At 43.9% G+C, this 15,082-nt stretch overlaps 1 protein-coding gene across 5 annotated transcripts in view; it reads right to left on the bottom strand.

The window, feature by feature from the left end:
* The window catches only part of LOC137430255 (beta-1,4 N-acetylgalactosaminyltransferase 1-like), a 123,355-nt gene that overhangs the window by 53,296 nt on the left and 54,977 nt on the right, over window positions 1-15,082 (bottom strand). For all 5 annotated transcript variants that reach the window (XR_013623859.1, XM_078780463.1, XM_078780465.1 and 2 more), the window contains exons 6-7: window positions 14,055-14,141; window positions 7,219-7,403 (exon numbers count right to left, since the gene is read on the bottom strand). Coding sequence is in view for 4 of the 5 variants with exons in the window: in XM_078780463.1 (XP_078636589.1) it covers window positions 7,219-7,403; window positions 14,055-14,141 (272 nt within the window). In the remaining variant the exon portion in view is untranslated. The remainder of the gene's footprint in view (window positions 1-7,218; window positions 7,404-14,054; window positions 14,142-15,082) is intronic.

A 15,082-nucleotide genomic window follows, 5' to 3' on the forward strand; every position in this document is an offset into this window, starting at 1 on the left:
GCGAGCACAGAGGGTGCAAACCAGAGGAGAGGGATTAAAAATGGCACATGATGGCTGCACAGTCCTATATGAAGACCTACTTGGTGGTCGAAACATTAGACAAGAGCATAAATTGCTTGTTCAGCAATTGTAAGAGGAGGTGGTCCACTCATTTTAAAGTATGGAGTTCTCAACTGCAGCCAGTATTTTGTGAATAATTTTTTTTCCTTCTCAATAATCATTTGTTGCAAAATCGAAGATTCCCAAGTATCTTGCTTGGTCTGGTCTGTTATTCTGACATCTGTTTCGGCTGCTGTTTGGTCTGTTTTTCTGTGAATCGCCAACAGATCACATTTTTACTCTGACCACCACAAAACTTAATCATCTGGATAGAGATAGTGAGAAAGAAGCTGGAAACCTATTTGTTTTGATGTAAATAGATCAAAAGATCAAGGTCACAAATCGTCACTTTTCATTTGATTGACTTGATATCCATATACACTACACAGTGTAATTACCTCCGCCACTTAAGGTAGGCAGAGGTTATGTTTTCACCATTGTCTGTCTGTTTGTAAACAGGGTATCTCAAAAAGTTGTGGATGTATTCAGACACATTTGGTGGAGAGGTTGGCGATGTGACAAGGACGAAATTATTTGATTTTGGTGAAGATTTGATCCGGATCCGGCTACTATAATTTTTAAGTTATTCTTCACCATTGGGAGATGGGGAAAAAACGATATACAGCATAATATTTCAAATAGTTGTGGATGAGTTATGACAAAAACAGCTGGATAAGTTGGTTATGTGCCAAGAACAAGAGCTTCGATGATTTTGGTTCAGGTCAGAATCTGGATCCGACCTGTCAGTTGTATGCAAAACAAACTGAGCCTTGCAGAGGTGTGCGCTCTACTGGGGGCTTTTTTTTTTTCTTCTTTTTTTTTGTATACAAGATCGAGGCTCGTGAAAGAGCTGACATTAATCACACAAAAAGACAAATCGACACAAAAACACAAAAAACAAGGGGAGCGGCAGACAAGATGGGGAGAGAGGGGGAAGGACACAAACACAACATTTGAGAGCAGGGACATCGGGAGGACTTGGGGGGAGGTGGGAGAGGAATAAAACATATGAACACTGCAAGGACTCTGGGGTGAATTACCGGGGGTAGAAAAGATCAAGGTTTTCGATGGGGGAAGATAAGAGATGGTGGTGAACAGCTGTTTTAAAGACCTGGAGGGAGGAGTGGGATTGAAGGGAGTGGGGGAGTTTGTTCCAGAGGCGGGAGAAAAGGGGAATGAAAGAGTGAAGGTGAGCAGAGAGCCTAGACTTTGGCAGTTTAACCATAAGAGGGTTGCAGGCAGATCTTGTGCGACCTGAAGGAATATTGGGGGGACATAGCACAGAGAGAGCTGGGGGAGCAAGGCCGGAGAGGAGTCGGTAGAAGACAGAAAGACCACCAACCTGCCTGCGGTGAGTGAGTGAAAGGCCCTCGGAGTTGACTTCATCGCAGGAGATTTTTCTGGTTGTTGGTGTGTGTTTGGCAGGTTCTTCATTGACAAAGGCTGCAGAAATTGCTAACATGTCATGAGGAACTGTCTCGAAGGTGATGTCAGTCAGAAAAAGAAAAAAAACATCATCATCAAATAGCAACAGTGGGCGGAAGTGCATACTTGAGAAGAGTGATGCAAGGGCATTATTCTGGACAGAGGCGAAACAGAAGAGCAATAGCAGATAAACTGTATGCAGAGGTAAACGTGGGTCCTGGGTATCCTGTGTCATCAAAAACGGTCAGAAGTGAACTTCACATGGCAGGATACCATAGCCGGGCTGTTCTGCACAAACCACTTATAACACCTGGTAACGCCCGTTTGTGGGTTCATTAGTGCAAAGAGTATAGGCAATGGACTGCCGAGCAGCAGAGGAATATGATATGACCTGATGAATCATCCTTCACCATGTTCTTGATGAAAGGACTGATGACGACAGCACAGGAAACTCAACGAGTGCCTTGTTCCAACAGTAAAAAGTTCTGGCAGTTCCATAATGATGTGAATCATGTTTTCCTGGCATGGCCTGGGTCCACTCATTCCACTACAAGGCAAGGTTGTTGCAGCGTGCTATTTTACCTTCTTGAGTGGTCATCTGCATCCCACAATGCAGAATTTCTTTCCTGATGGGAGGGGTGTGTTTTAGGACATCAAGGCTCCAGTCCACATGCAACTTGTTGTCACCAGTTGGGTTGAGGAGCACAAGGACTAAGTTACTGATATTCCATGGCCCTCACAATCGCCGAATCACTATCCCATATACCATAGCATTATAGAGCATTTGTGGGACTGTTTGGAGAGGTGCCCAAGACAGCAGTTTCCAACTCTATAAAACCGTGAATTGGTGGCCTTCCTTGTGGAGGAATGGTGCCACATTCCTGTAGAACGGTTCTATTCCAATGTTGTCTCAATATAAAATCGTATTCATGCCGCCCTGGGTGCATGTGGTGGTCCAATATCCAACTAAGTGACATTCTGTTGTTGTTTCCATGTTTTGTCCATTACCTGTATATTCTGGAAATAAAACTGAAAAACATGGGAGGACAGTGAACCTGCATCGAGGTGAAGCCTCGGTCAACCCATGTGAGTATGTCGATTAATTACATACAGTTTGAACATAAGTTGGACCTTGAGTACATATACTACTCAAAAGAAGTTAAGGGTCAAAAATATTTGTGCATATAAATATAAGCTAATGAGCTAAAATGGTGGCGACCATTTGAACTATTAGACCTTTCTATTAGACCTTTCTATGTTAGACCCCTTTTGAACTATTAGACCTTTCAAGATATTTAGACCTTTTAAGATCATTTAGATCCCTTATACTCCTGACGACCTTTAGACCACTTGGATCCCTTAACCCTTGGACATTTTAGATCCATTACACTCTCTTTGGATACTTTACACCCCCTTAGACTCCTTAGGCCCTTTACACCTGCAACTACTGTTTGGACCATACCCTTTAGACCCCTTAGAACTTTTGGACCATTTTAGGCCGTTTGGATCTTTTGAGGCCCCTTGAGATCCTCTTAGACACCGCAGACCCTGTAGACACACCTGCACAAACATCTAGAGAGTCCTCTTGCAATATACAGACCATACTTTTTCAGCAAGTAATGAACAACCCCCACCCACCTGGAGGAAGGGTACTCTGCTCGGTTTAACAGAAATTGCATATTGGGTCATTGCATTGGTTTGCCAATAAAAACCTAGAAGCAGATTGTTTTTGAGATCAAAAGTTCAAGATCGCATAAAATCATAAATTTTCATCTGATTGACGAAATAATTGAACAGGGTTTGCATATTGGGTCAATTAAGCTAATTGTTTGAGGTCAAAAGGATCTCAAGATCACATAAAATAATCAAATTTCATCCTATTAACTGAAATTTGAACAGGATTTGCATAATGGGTCACAGACCTGCTTCAACATGTCAACGGTTTCCATGACACCAATTTCACCGCCATTATAATGAAATGGGCATTTTTGAAAATGTATTGTTACCAAACCTCAATAATTATTCAATATATCAAAATGAAACGAACACAGCTTAATTGTACGTACAGTGCATTCAGAAAGTATTCAGACCCCTTCACTTTTTCACATTTTGTTATGCAGCAGCGGATCCAGGGGGTGGGGGGGGTGCAGGGGGTGTGCACCCCCCCTTCGATCCAGGAGGAGGGTGCAGGGGGTGCGCACCCCCACCCTCCTCTGCAACGCAACGGCATGGATGTGCTGGAGGCATACTCTATGTTTGACGACAACAAGGACGCGCTCACTCAACTACGGTCAAATGCTGAAACTGAATTCTCTCTGTGGTTCGATCACGCTAAGACCATGATAGAATCTGTAGGAGGTGATGTCACAATGCCGAGAGTTGTACAACGACAAATCCATCGTCCAAACTCTGCGGCCAATACTCCCTTGCTCTTCGGCCTCAGAAACATGTGCATTCCATTTCTCGACCACCTCAGCCAGGAAATGGACACCCGATTCTGTGCTGAAAATCTGGAAGGTGGTGATCTGTTTCTGCTGATGCCATCTGCAATAATCGCCGATACCTGCGACATTCCAGCCCGACATCAGAAGCTGTTGCGTTGGAAAAACGACATGGAACATCCCGCAGGACTGATAAATGAGCCTAGAGACTGGCAGATGTTTTGGAGAAGGAAGCCCAACAACACGCTTCCAGGCACATTCATGGATTGTTTCTGCGCAGTAGATGGAGACGAATTTCCATCCATCAAAGTCCTACTCCATATTGGATGCACCCTCCCTGTCGGCTCCTGTGAGGCCGAACGCTCATTTTGCCTGCGTCGTCTGAAGACCGACCTGAGAAATTGCATGGGAGAAAGTCGGATGGCATCTCTGGCCCTCATGAACATACACCATGACGTCACCATATCCCCACATGATGTATGTGACATTTTCTTTCAGAAACAAAAGCGCCGTCTGTTCCAAAATAGCATAATGTACGATTAATAAAATAATTCACATTCCGCTGTCCTATCTGATCTCTTTTGTGGGGAGAACCCCCCGCCTTGAGCTTCACAACCTCGGCGCATGGCGGTGCCGGGCTTTGCCCAGCACACAGTCTGTCATCGCCATCATTTCACACTATGGGAGTGCTCAGGTCTTTCATAACTACGAGTGAGCCCGTTGGTCCAAATGGACCAAATTTTCATCGGCTTTCATGGCCTTGCAGCACACCTGCCTGTTACACTGCTACAGTGTTTGAGTTGGAATAAATGCTTTGTAAAATATTATCATTGTTTTTGTTATTTATTTAGTAATGAGAATGGCATGCCATAGAAGTACCTATTAAGCTGCTCTATACACCTTAACATGGCGTGCGTTTAGAAACACGGGAATTCTTCTGGATTATTTGTAGTTAATTAGCCGAATTAACGCAGGAGATCATAACAATCATTTCGCGAGAACTACACAAATCAGAAATTCCATGTCAGAAAGCTTCAGTAGAACTACACAAAAAACATGCCGCACGCATGCACACCACAGACACACACACACACACACACACACACACACACACACACACACACACACACACACACACACACACACACACACACACACACACATACACACACACACACACACGCACGCACACACACACACACACACACACACACCACAGACAGACGAACACACACGCACACACCTAGAAAATTCATCAATTTATAGCAGAAGGAACAGCTGGGCAAGTCGTTTCACCAGTTCCTCTATCTGACCATTGGTCATTGCGAATCTGTTGAACTGTTGGAGCAGGGAAGAACACAAGGAACTGCAGAAACTTCCAAGAATGCACGAAATGGCGTTTCTGACGATAATTTTTTTTTAATTTCCTGGGGGAGGACCCCCAGAACACCCTTCACCTCCCCCCCCCAGCCCAATAGTGTCATGCACCCCCCCCCTCCCCCGTCTTGAAATTCCTGGATCCGCCACTGTTATGTTGCAGCCTTATGCTGAAATCGTTTAAAATCATTTTTTCCCTCATCAATCGACACTCGACAGGATTGTGTCCAGGCACAGATCTGGGGAAGCCTACAAAAAAAATTCTGCTGCATTGAAGGTTCCCAAGAGTGCAGTGGCCTCCATAATTCTTAAATGGAAGAAGTTTGGAACAACGAGGACTCTTCCTGGAGCTGGCCACCCGGCCAAACTGAGCAATCGGGGGCGAAGGGCCTTGGTAAGAGAGGTGACCAAGAACCCGATGGTCACTCTGGCTGAGCTCCAGAGATCCTGTGTGGAGATGGAAGAAACTTCCAGAAGGACAACCATCACTGCAACACTACACCTATCTGGGCTTTACGGCAGAGTGGGCAGACGGAAGCCAAACAGTTCAATCTTGGTTTCATCAGACCACAGAATCTTGTTTCACACAGTCTGAGAGCCCTTTAGGTGCTTTTCTGCAAAGCCAAGCGGCTTTGTAGACTCTACAACTCTGTGCCTCGATACAATCCTGTCTCTGAGCTCTGCAGGCAATTCCATCGACCTCATGGCTTGGTTTTTGCTCTGATATGCATTGTCAGCTGTGAGCCCTTATATAGACAGGTGTGTGCCTTTCCAAATCATGTCCAATCAATTGAATTTACCACTGGTGGACTCCAATCAAGGTGTAGAAACATCTCAAAGATCATCAAGAGAAATGGGAGGCACCTGAGCTAAGTTTCAAGTGTCATAGCAAAGGGTATGAATACTTATGGCAATGTGATATTTCAGTTTTTTATTTTTAATAAATTTGCAAAACTTTCTAAAATCCTGTTTTCTCTTTGTCATTATGGGGTATTGAGTGGAGATTGATGAGGGAAAAAATGAATTTAAACGATTTCAGCATAAGGCTGCAACATAACAAAATGTGCAAGAAGTGAAGGGGTCTGAATACTTTCTGAATGCACTGTATGTGTCGTATATGTGAGGAAAATTTGGTTAAATTTTGTCAAAGGTCATGGCCAATTGAAACATGTAAAACACCTATTCGGCCACATTCAGAAAATATGTAAACCACATTTGCTTTGCATAACATTATATCATGTAAAACACTTGCTCGGTCAAATTTCGAAATCATCAAATTCCTGTTTCCATTGTTTATCTGGATTTCACAAGTATAATGCTATGGACGACATCTTTCTTGTTTATTCGTTCAATTTTTGTTTGATTGTGGGTTTGGCTTTAATTTTTTCAAAAATTGACTCGAGACCTGTTCATTATAATGACACCAACGGACACCAACTTACATATAATTCAATAATGCTTGCCTATGTTAACCAGTCATTTGTTATGTAAACTACTTTCACATACAATCACTTATTTTAATAATGTTTGCATAAACACATCCAATCTTCCCAATCAACACCGACTCGTCCCCTCTTCTCTCTTCTGATCTTACACATCTCCCCCCCCCCCCCCTCTCCACACCCATGCACCCACCTCTTTTGCCCACACCCCACTGTCATTCACCCCCCCCCCCTGCCCATTTCTGACAGTTATATACGAGGGGATGGTGCCCTTCATTGAAAAAAATTCAATTGTTCCCAAGTAGCTTGCTCAAAAGTGTTTGATAAATCTTCACTTTATTTTCTGTCCAACAAAAACCTACATTTGAATGTATTGCACAGTATATACAGATAGTTCTACAAGAGGTGCAGAAGTGATAAATTGCAAAACACACCACGCCAAAAGGCATCTTGTAATGATCCACTTTCCAACCCGTGATGTTCTGCCATGGTTCGCTGTCATCCGCCACCACGATTCGTACGTCAGTGTAAAATTTCCGTACACTCGCAATAAGTTTCTGCACCTTTTCATAGCGAAGGAAAGTCTTGGTTATGATCGTCACCAACTCGCTGATATTGCCTTCAAGAGAAGTGATTATGACATGGATTAATGGGTCAAGTGATGACAGAGAAAATGTCAAGCTGTACATTTGTGATGCGATACACAATGGGAAAGAAATGATGGCACGATTTACACTTCAAGACATACTTCGTTCAAATACAATGTGTACACACGCTGAAACAAACCAATTATCTCAACGGATTAAGAGCATGAAGCTGTTGAAAATTGAAGTACAGCAGGTTAAGTTGAGCAAGAACTCCTCTTACGCTGGTGCAGAAATTCAGGATGCTCAGCAAATTGCCAGGAGGGAGGAAGTTATATGGGTGGAAGAGGGGGAGGTTGGTGTTTGTTGGATCTTACCCTGACTTTTCTGACACGGGCATTTTGCTCCACCTTACTTTAATCCTTTCCTCAAATATCCTTTCCTCCTTTATATCCTTTCCTCAAATATATATATACATATCCTTTCCTCAAAACGCAAAGGACTATTTTGCTAAACAGTGCCTTCAGAACATATTCATACCCCTAGACTTTTTCACATTTTCTTGTGTTACAGCCTGAATTTGAAATGGATTAAGTTTAAATTTTTTTCACCGATCTACACAAAATACCCCAGGATGCCAAAGTCAAAATAGTTTTTTTTACAAATCTTTACAAATAAATTGAAAATGAAATACAGAATATCTAATTTACATAATTATTCCACTCCTGAGTCAAGACTTTGTAGAAGCGCCTTTGTCAGTGATTACAGCTTTGAGACTTCTTGGGATTGTCTGTATCAGCTTTGCACATTTGGATTTGGGGAGTTTCTCCCATTCTTTCTTGCAGATCTGCTCAAGCCCTGTCAAGTTGAATGGGGAGCTTCAGTGAACAGCAATCTTCAAGTCTTTCCACAGATTCTCAATGGTATTCAAGTCTGGGCTTTGGCTGGGCCACTGAAGGACTTTCACGTTCTGTTCTGAAGCCATTCCAGTGTTGCTTCGGCTGTATGATTGGGGTCATTGTCCTGTTGGAATGTAAATCTTCACCACAGTCTAAGGCCCTTTGCACTCTGAAGCAGGATCTCCTCAAAGATTTGCCTGTATTCTGCTCTAAAGTTTAAGTATTTTTCCATTCGTGTGTTTGTCAAATTTCCACTCGTTATTTTATTGTTTATGTGTTTTGTGTGTTTATAGTTAGTTTTGGTTTGTAATAAGTGTAACTTGTAATTAATTAATCGTTTTCTGATCGCTCCGTGTGTGCGGCCTTGTAACGTGAGGCTTCCTCCGTCGATGTTTTGTTAATTTACGTTCTTTCCTTCGCTGTATTGCTTGTCTCTTAGATTATTCGCGTCACCCCCAAACTTCCCCAAACATCTACTCTTGGCCTGACGTTTTAAATCCCCCCCCCCCCCAAACAAACATTTCTTTCCTTTTCTCCAGGTGTGCTGTTGCCTCATCATGTGCTTCTGTCCACGTGCTTCTCTCCACGTGCTTCTATCCACGTGCTTCTCTCCACATGCCTCTCTCCACATGCCTCTCTCCATGTGCGCTGTCTTGTCCCGCCCCATTTATCTTCTTGTCTTCCACCTTTTGCCCTGTTCACGTGACACGTGGTTGTCCCTCTAGGCTCCCTCTACCCGTCGGTATTTTGTGAATATAAGATTGTTTTGCACAGTTTTGTTTCAATATGTTTAAACTATCCCCTGCAATGTTTTATTCAGTGGTATATTACAACACGCTGTTTTTCTTCCTGTTTCAAAGGCTTTTTTCAATTTTCTCTTCAATTCATCCCACTTCAAAAAAAGATTCAATCTCTTACAATTCTTCCTTCCGATATGCTCCAAACTCACCTTCATTCCACCCCTCCTATATCGTTTTTAAACGGATCTCTGACTTGAAAATCACAGAAAACCCACTTTGTTTTAAATGTACGATTTTCATTAATCACCCACTTTCTATACTCCCCCCTCACACCTCCCATCCTAAACTCCCTCCTCCCCCCTCCCATTCAATTCTCCCCCCTCACTCCTCCTCTCATAAACTCCCCCCTCGCAACTCCCCTACAAATCGCCCCCCTTGTCCCTTCCTTCCTAAACTCCCCCCTCACCCCTCCCCTCCAAATCTCCTACTTTACCCCTCCCCTTTAAATCTCCCCCAACCCCTCCCCTTCAAATCTCCCCCCAACCCCTCCCATTCAAAACTCCCCCCTCACCCCTCCCCTTCAAAACTCCCCCCAACCCCTCCCATTCAAATCTCCCCCCCAACCACTCCCCTTTAAATCCCCCCCTTACCATCCCTCTCCAATTCTCCCCCCTCCCCCCTCCTCCTCAAAGCTGCCGCCTCCCCACTTCGTCTCACTTCTATCTCATTCCTCCACCTCCTCCAACCTTGTACTTTCCCCTGCCCCCTCAAACAACCCCTCACTGTGCCTCATCCCATCACCATCAAACCTTTCGTCCTCCTCATCCTTCCCTCTCTTGTAACTCTTCTGTAATCTCTGACACACTATCAACTGCTCTCCCTACATTCCCCTCTCATCCTTCATCTGACCCTACCCCTCCACTCCCCTCTCCTGCACCCGATGCTCCCCTCCCTCTTCATTAACGGTATGGACCTCAAACATCCGTGGCCTTCGCTTAAACCGCTCAACCATTCAGGTTGCTTCTGACAATCCAGACTTGATCTGCTTAACAGAAACTTTCCTCCTTCAAGATGTCTCTGATTCCTTAATATCTCTTCCTGGTTACTCCCTCCTCTGGTATGATAGACCTGAGCCTTGTCCTGTTGGTGGGGTTGCTATCTTTATCAAAAACTCTCTTCCTCACTCTCCTTGCACTGCCCTCTCTCCACCTCACCCCCAGGAGTACCTCTGGCTACGGCTTCCTCTCCGCTCCCATCTTTTGTTCATATGTGTTCTGTACCGTCCTCCAAACAGTGATGACTCCATTTACATTTCACTGTCTGAAAACATGGACAAACTTCTATCCACTCATCCCAACTCTCTCTTACTCATATGGTGCGACTTCAACTGTCATCATGCCATCTGGTGGGTGTGGTTTCATCTCTCACCAGCCATGGCACCTCAGCAAAGGACTTCTGCGACTCATTGGGACTGACACAATCTGTCAATTTCCTGACCCGGATCTCAGTCAATGGAGTATCTTCTCTTCTAGAATTGGTTATGACAAACTTCCCTGCAAATGTCTGCAGCTCTTCTTCTGCTCCAATCAGTTCTTCTGATCATGTGCTTGTTCAAGTGGATATCTCTTTGGCCATTCTCTGAGAGCCACTTCAGCGTTGACGAGTCTGGCATTTCACTCAGGCCGACTGGCACGGTCTTCAAGCAGCCATCAATCATCTGGACTGGTCTCCCATCTCTACTGCCTCTGACATCAACTCTTCCTGGGAATTCTTCCAAAGTAAACTGCTCTCTCTCATGCACAGATTTATCCCATCTTGTCTTCAGTTGTCTTACCCTTCCTCCCGTCCATGGTACACTGAATCTTGTGGTGAGGCAGTTGCCCTGAAACAACTTGCCTTTGCCTCTTGGAAGGCTAATGCAACTGAAAGCAATCTCAGTTCCTTCCACGAAGCTCAGAACAAGTGTGTGTCTACCCTCAGGAGTGCCAGGAAGCATGATCTCTCCACACTCAAGTATGAACTCTCAAACCTGTCTCCTTTCTCCAAATCCTGGTGGTGTCTGGTCAAATCTGTTTCAGGTGTTAGTTCCCCCTCCCTCCCCTCCCTTACCTCAAACGGCTACACAGCTGTCACCGCACGTGAAAAAGCCGAACGCCTCATCTCTGTGTTTGCCTCAAAATATTGTGTCCCAAACCCATCTCTCTCTGTACCCACCTTACCCAGTCGAACCCAGAAGCTCCTGGATTCTGTGTCCTTCTCTCCTGACAAGGTGGATAAGTTTTTGTCAAACCTCGTCTCTGATTCTGCAACTGGACCAGATGGCATCAGCCCACGGGTCCTAAAATCCTGCTCTTCCACTCTATCTCACCCTCTCTCTGTTTTCTTCGCCCTCTCTTTTGCTCAAGGTCATCTGCCACCATCTCGGAAATCAGCAAATAGTACCGCTTTACACAAAAAAGATGCAAAAACAGATCCTTGCAACTACAGACCAATCAGCCTTCTCCCAATTATCAGCAAAATTCATGGAATCCATCATTGCTTCAAATAACAAATCCTTCCTCTTCTCCAATGGCGTGATCACTGATCATCAATTTGGATTCAGAGCAGGTCATTCTACTCTGAACATGCTGCTTCTCCTGTCTCAACAATGGATGGAGTTGCACAATGCCAATCAGGAAATCAGAGCTGTCTCCCTTGACATATCACGTTCCTTCCATACGGCATGGCACCCCGCTCTGCTCACCAAACTCTCCTCCTATGGTATCCATGGAAATCTCCACGCATGGCTTGCAGACTTCTTCTCTGGTTGTAGTCAACGTGTGGCCCTGAATGGATTTATCTCATCTCCCCTTCCTGTTCAGGCTGGAGTTCCCCAAGGCAGTGTTCTGAGCCCTGTGACTTCTTGGTCTTCATCAATGATTTCTCCAACTCTCTGGAATATTCTCTCGATCTCTTTCCTGATGACTCAACTCTCTGCCGCTCCATTCCTCATCCCTCAGATCGGCAGTCTGCAGCCTCCTCCCTCTCTGCAGACCTGGACAAAATCACAGACTGGTCATACAAGTGGAACATGTCTTTCAATCCTGAGAAATCTCACACTCTTGCTATTTCTCTCTGAAAAGACCGACTGGACAACCTTCCCATCTACTTTCTAAACAATCCTCTCCAAGAAGTTCTGTCACTCAAGCTTTTGGTTCTTTAAAACAGCTGTTCACTACCATCTCTTATCTTCCCCCATCCAAAACCTCAATCTTTTCTACCCCCACTAATTCACTCCAGATCCACTTTTTTGAAATACCAACTTATTTCCTGGAAGTCCTTGCAGTGTCCAGGTGTTTTATACTTCTCCCACCACCCTCCCCCCCCCCCCCTTCACAAGCCTCCTCCCCCCAAGCCCTCTCCCTCCACAGATCTCCCGATGTCCCTGCTCTCAAATGTTGTGTTTGTGTGCTTCCTCCTCACTCCCTATCTTGTCTACTCCTCCCCTTATTATATGTTTTATGTGTCTGTTTGATTTTTTTTGTGTGATTAATGTTACCTCTTTCACGAGCCTCGATCTTGTATACAAAAAAATCCCTACAAGTCCCTCAGTCCCTGATGCTGAAAAGCATCCCAATAGCATGATGCTGCCACCACTATGTTTCACGGTAGGGATAGTGTTAGAATACGTGTGATGAGCTGTGCTCGGTTTCCACCAGTTGTAGTACTTTGCATTCAGGCCATCGAGTTCCATTTTCGGCTCATTAGACCACATATTTTTGATGAATTTTTTTTGGACTTCCGACTGTTAGTCTTCGTTTTGTATGCAGCCAGTGAAGGTGAAGCCTATACTTTCGTGATAAATGTTTGATTAAATCTGGATAATGGATTTTAGACATTGTGTGTTTGCTGTGCAAGGAAAGAGATAAAATGTTTGTGTCAGGGTGAAAATGGATAGTTGTCATCTCTGGACCAATCAGATACAGCCATGGCCAAGAGTTTGCTGTGTAAATGCATCATGTGATCTCGCTGAAATAGGCCATGGGAGATATGCTTGCTTGTACAAAATTGGCAAAGAGCCACTTCACTGCCGCTGGCCAGAACTGTGCTTTTGTGCTGAGCTTGTGAAACGGGTTTTCATCTGTGGTTTGACCTTGTGCAAACAATGTGGAGCAAAGGGACCTTACATTGGCTTTTTAGTTCTTATCTTATGCTCCAGCTTTCTCTTTGCCTTCCTTTCTTGTAAACAACTTGAGTATGCATTCAATGCTGTCGTTAGTGGGATTCAGAGATATGATTGTCTAAGGGTCAAACTTTTCTCTCCATACATATGTAATTAATAAATAGTCCTTTGCCTATCAAGTGTTGTCAGTCATTTTTGATACAGGAGGACAGATTTCCACATTTGAAAAGGTATTGAAATGTACAAAAGGCGAATGAAGTTGTTTTCGCCAGATAAGAACAGATAGTCTCCGGGAGGCGCCATGCGGAAAAAACATCATGTCTGCATTCTTTTTCCTCTTCTTTATGGCCTGTGTGTAATGTTGAACAGATGATTTGCTATCCACGGGCACCCGCCTGACTAGGACCTTTTTTTGGACCCATCATTCCTCCTTTTGACTTCTCAAGACTTCAGAAGAATTTCCTTTGTCTCAACCACTATAAAATAATTGAATTCAACAGTTGGGCAGAAGATTTTCTGGAACATTTGTGTTTAATCCGTGGTTGTGTTTGCCGGCATAGTGTATTGTTAAACTTTGTTATATTCTTTGTATAATCAGTTAAATCTTCTCCAGATAATAAATCTTTGAAAATTGTTACTAGTGTGTGGACATTCAATTGGTGTATAGCTCCGACACATCCTTATTGCTCTACCTGAGGTTCTGCAGGTTGTTGAGCATAAATAGTAAAGAAAATTAATTCATATTTGCAAATCAGAATCTCATTTAGAATGTTAAAAAATCACAATTGTAATAAACTGTTGCCTTGGAATAATAAACCACAGACACAATCAAAGGAAAATAACCATCGAATGTACATTTTGTTAGGTTGTGGATTTTGGAGTTACCTGTCCCAGAATTGTGGAGCGTCGGAAGCCGAGGATGTTGCACTCGGATGAGAAACTCAACAATTTGACCTCCGTACTCCAACTTGACTAAAGGGAGATGAGAGGACAGAGAATTATTTTGATCATGATGGATGGCCTTTATGTTTAAAGAAGTACATTATGGAGAAGAATACACACCCTTTGGTTGTTTTCACAAACTTCTGTGTTTGTGTGATCTCTTCATTTTTACTAAAGTAAAATGTTTTGTTTTTCCACACAAACCATTCCATGTTTTTGATACTTAGAAATGTTTCTCACATGCAATCTAGACTGTTACATGTATTATTTTCAGATAATCTTCAAGTCAAATCCATTATTAAATGTTGATTTGCCTTAAACGTTATCAGAGTGTGCTGGCACTCTCTGTGTAGGCACGATGCAGAAAAAAAACTGTCGGTCCCATCCGCTCCATACAAAACTAAATTTGGAGGCTACCTATGTGAGCCGACCTCATACCTGTTCTGATGAGCTGATTGTCTAGGCAATGGGTGAAATGGCATTGGGATTTGTGGATATACAGAAGGCCAATGGCACTGTCCCGAGAAAGATGGAGATGGCGACACTGAGATGGATGGGTGTGCTAGAAGCAGAAGTAAGTTTGGTGGGAGGGATGTATAAGGGAACAACGGGAAAAGTTTTGGTTGGTCCTGGGAACATATTCTGGGGCGGATATTATATGTGGACAAACTGGTTGTTGTGGTGAAGAGAGAGTGGGAGATGCAGGAAGTACTGGGGGAGTGGAAGGAGGCATTTGAGAAACTTGAGCTGAGAATGTGCAGGGAGAAGACTGGGGTGATGTAAGTCGGCAGCAGAGAAATTAAATGAATATCAGGTTCGAGGAGAAGGAGATCGGACAAGGAAATCGGTTTGAGTATCCGGGTGAAACAGTGACCGGAGACGGTAAGTCAGAGGAGGATTTCGGTGGGTGCGAATGTGTGGAGGAGGGTGGAGGGTGTATTGGCAGACAGAAAGATTTTAAGGAGATTAAA

The sequence above is a fragment of the Myxine glutinosa genome, chromosome 6 (genome assembly GCF_964187855.1).
Source record: "Myxine glutinosa chromosome 6, kmMyxGlut1.1, whole genome shotgun sequence".
NCBI lineage: Eukaryota > Metazoa > Chordata > Myxini > Myxiniformes > Myxinidae > Myxine > Myxine glutinosa.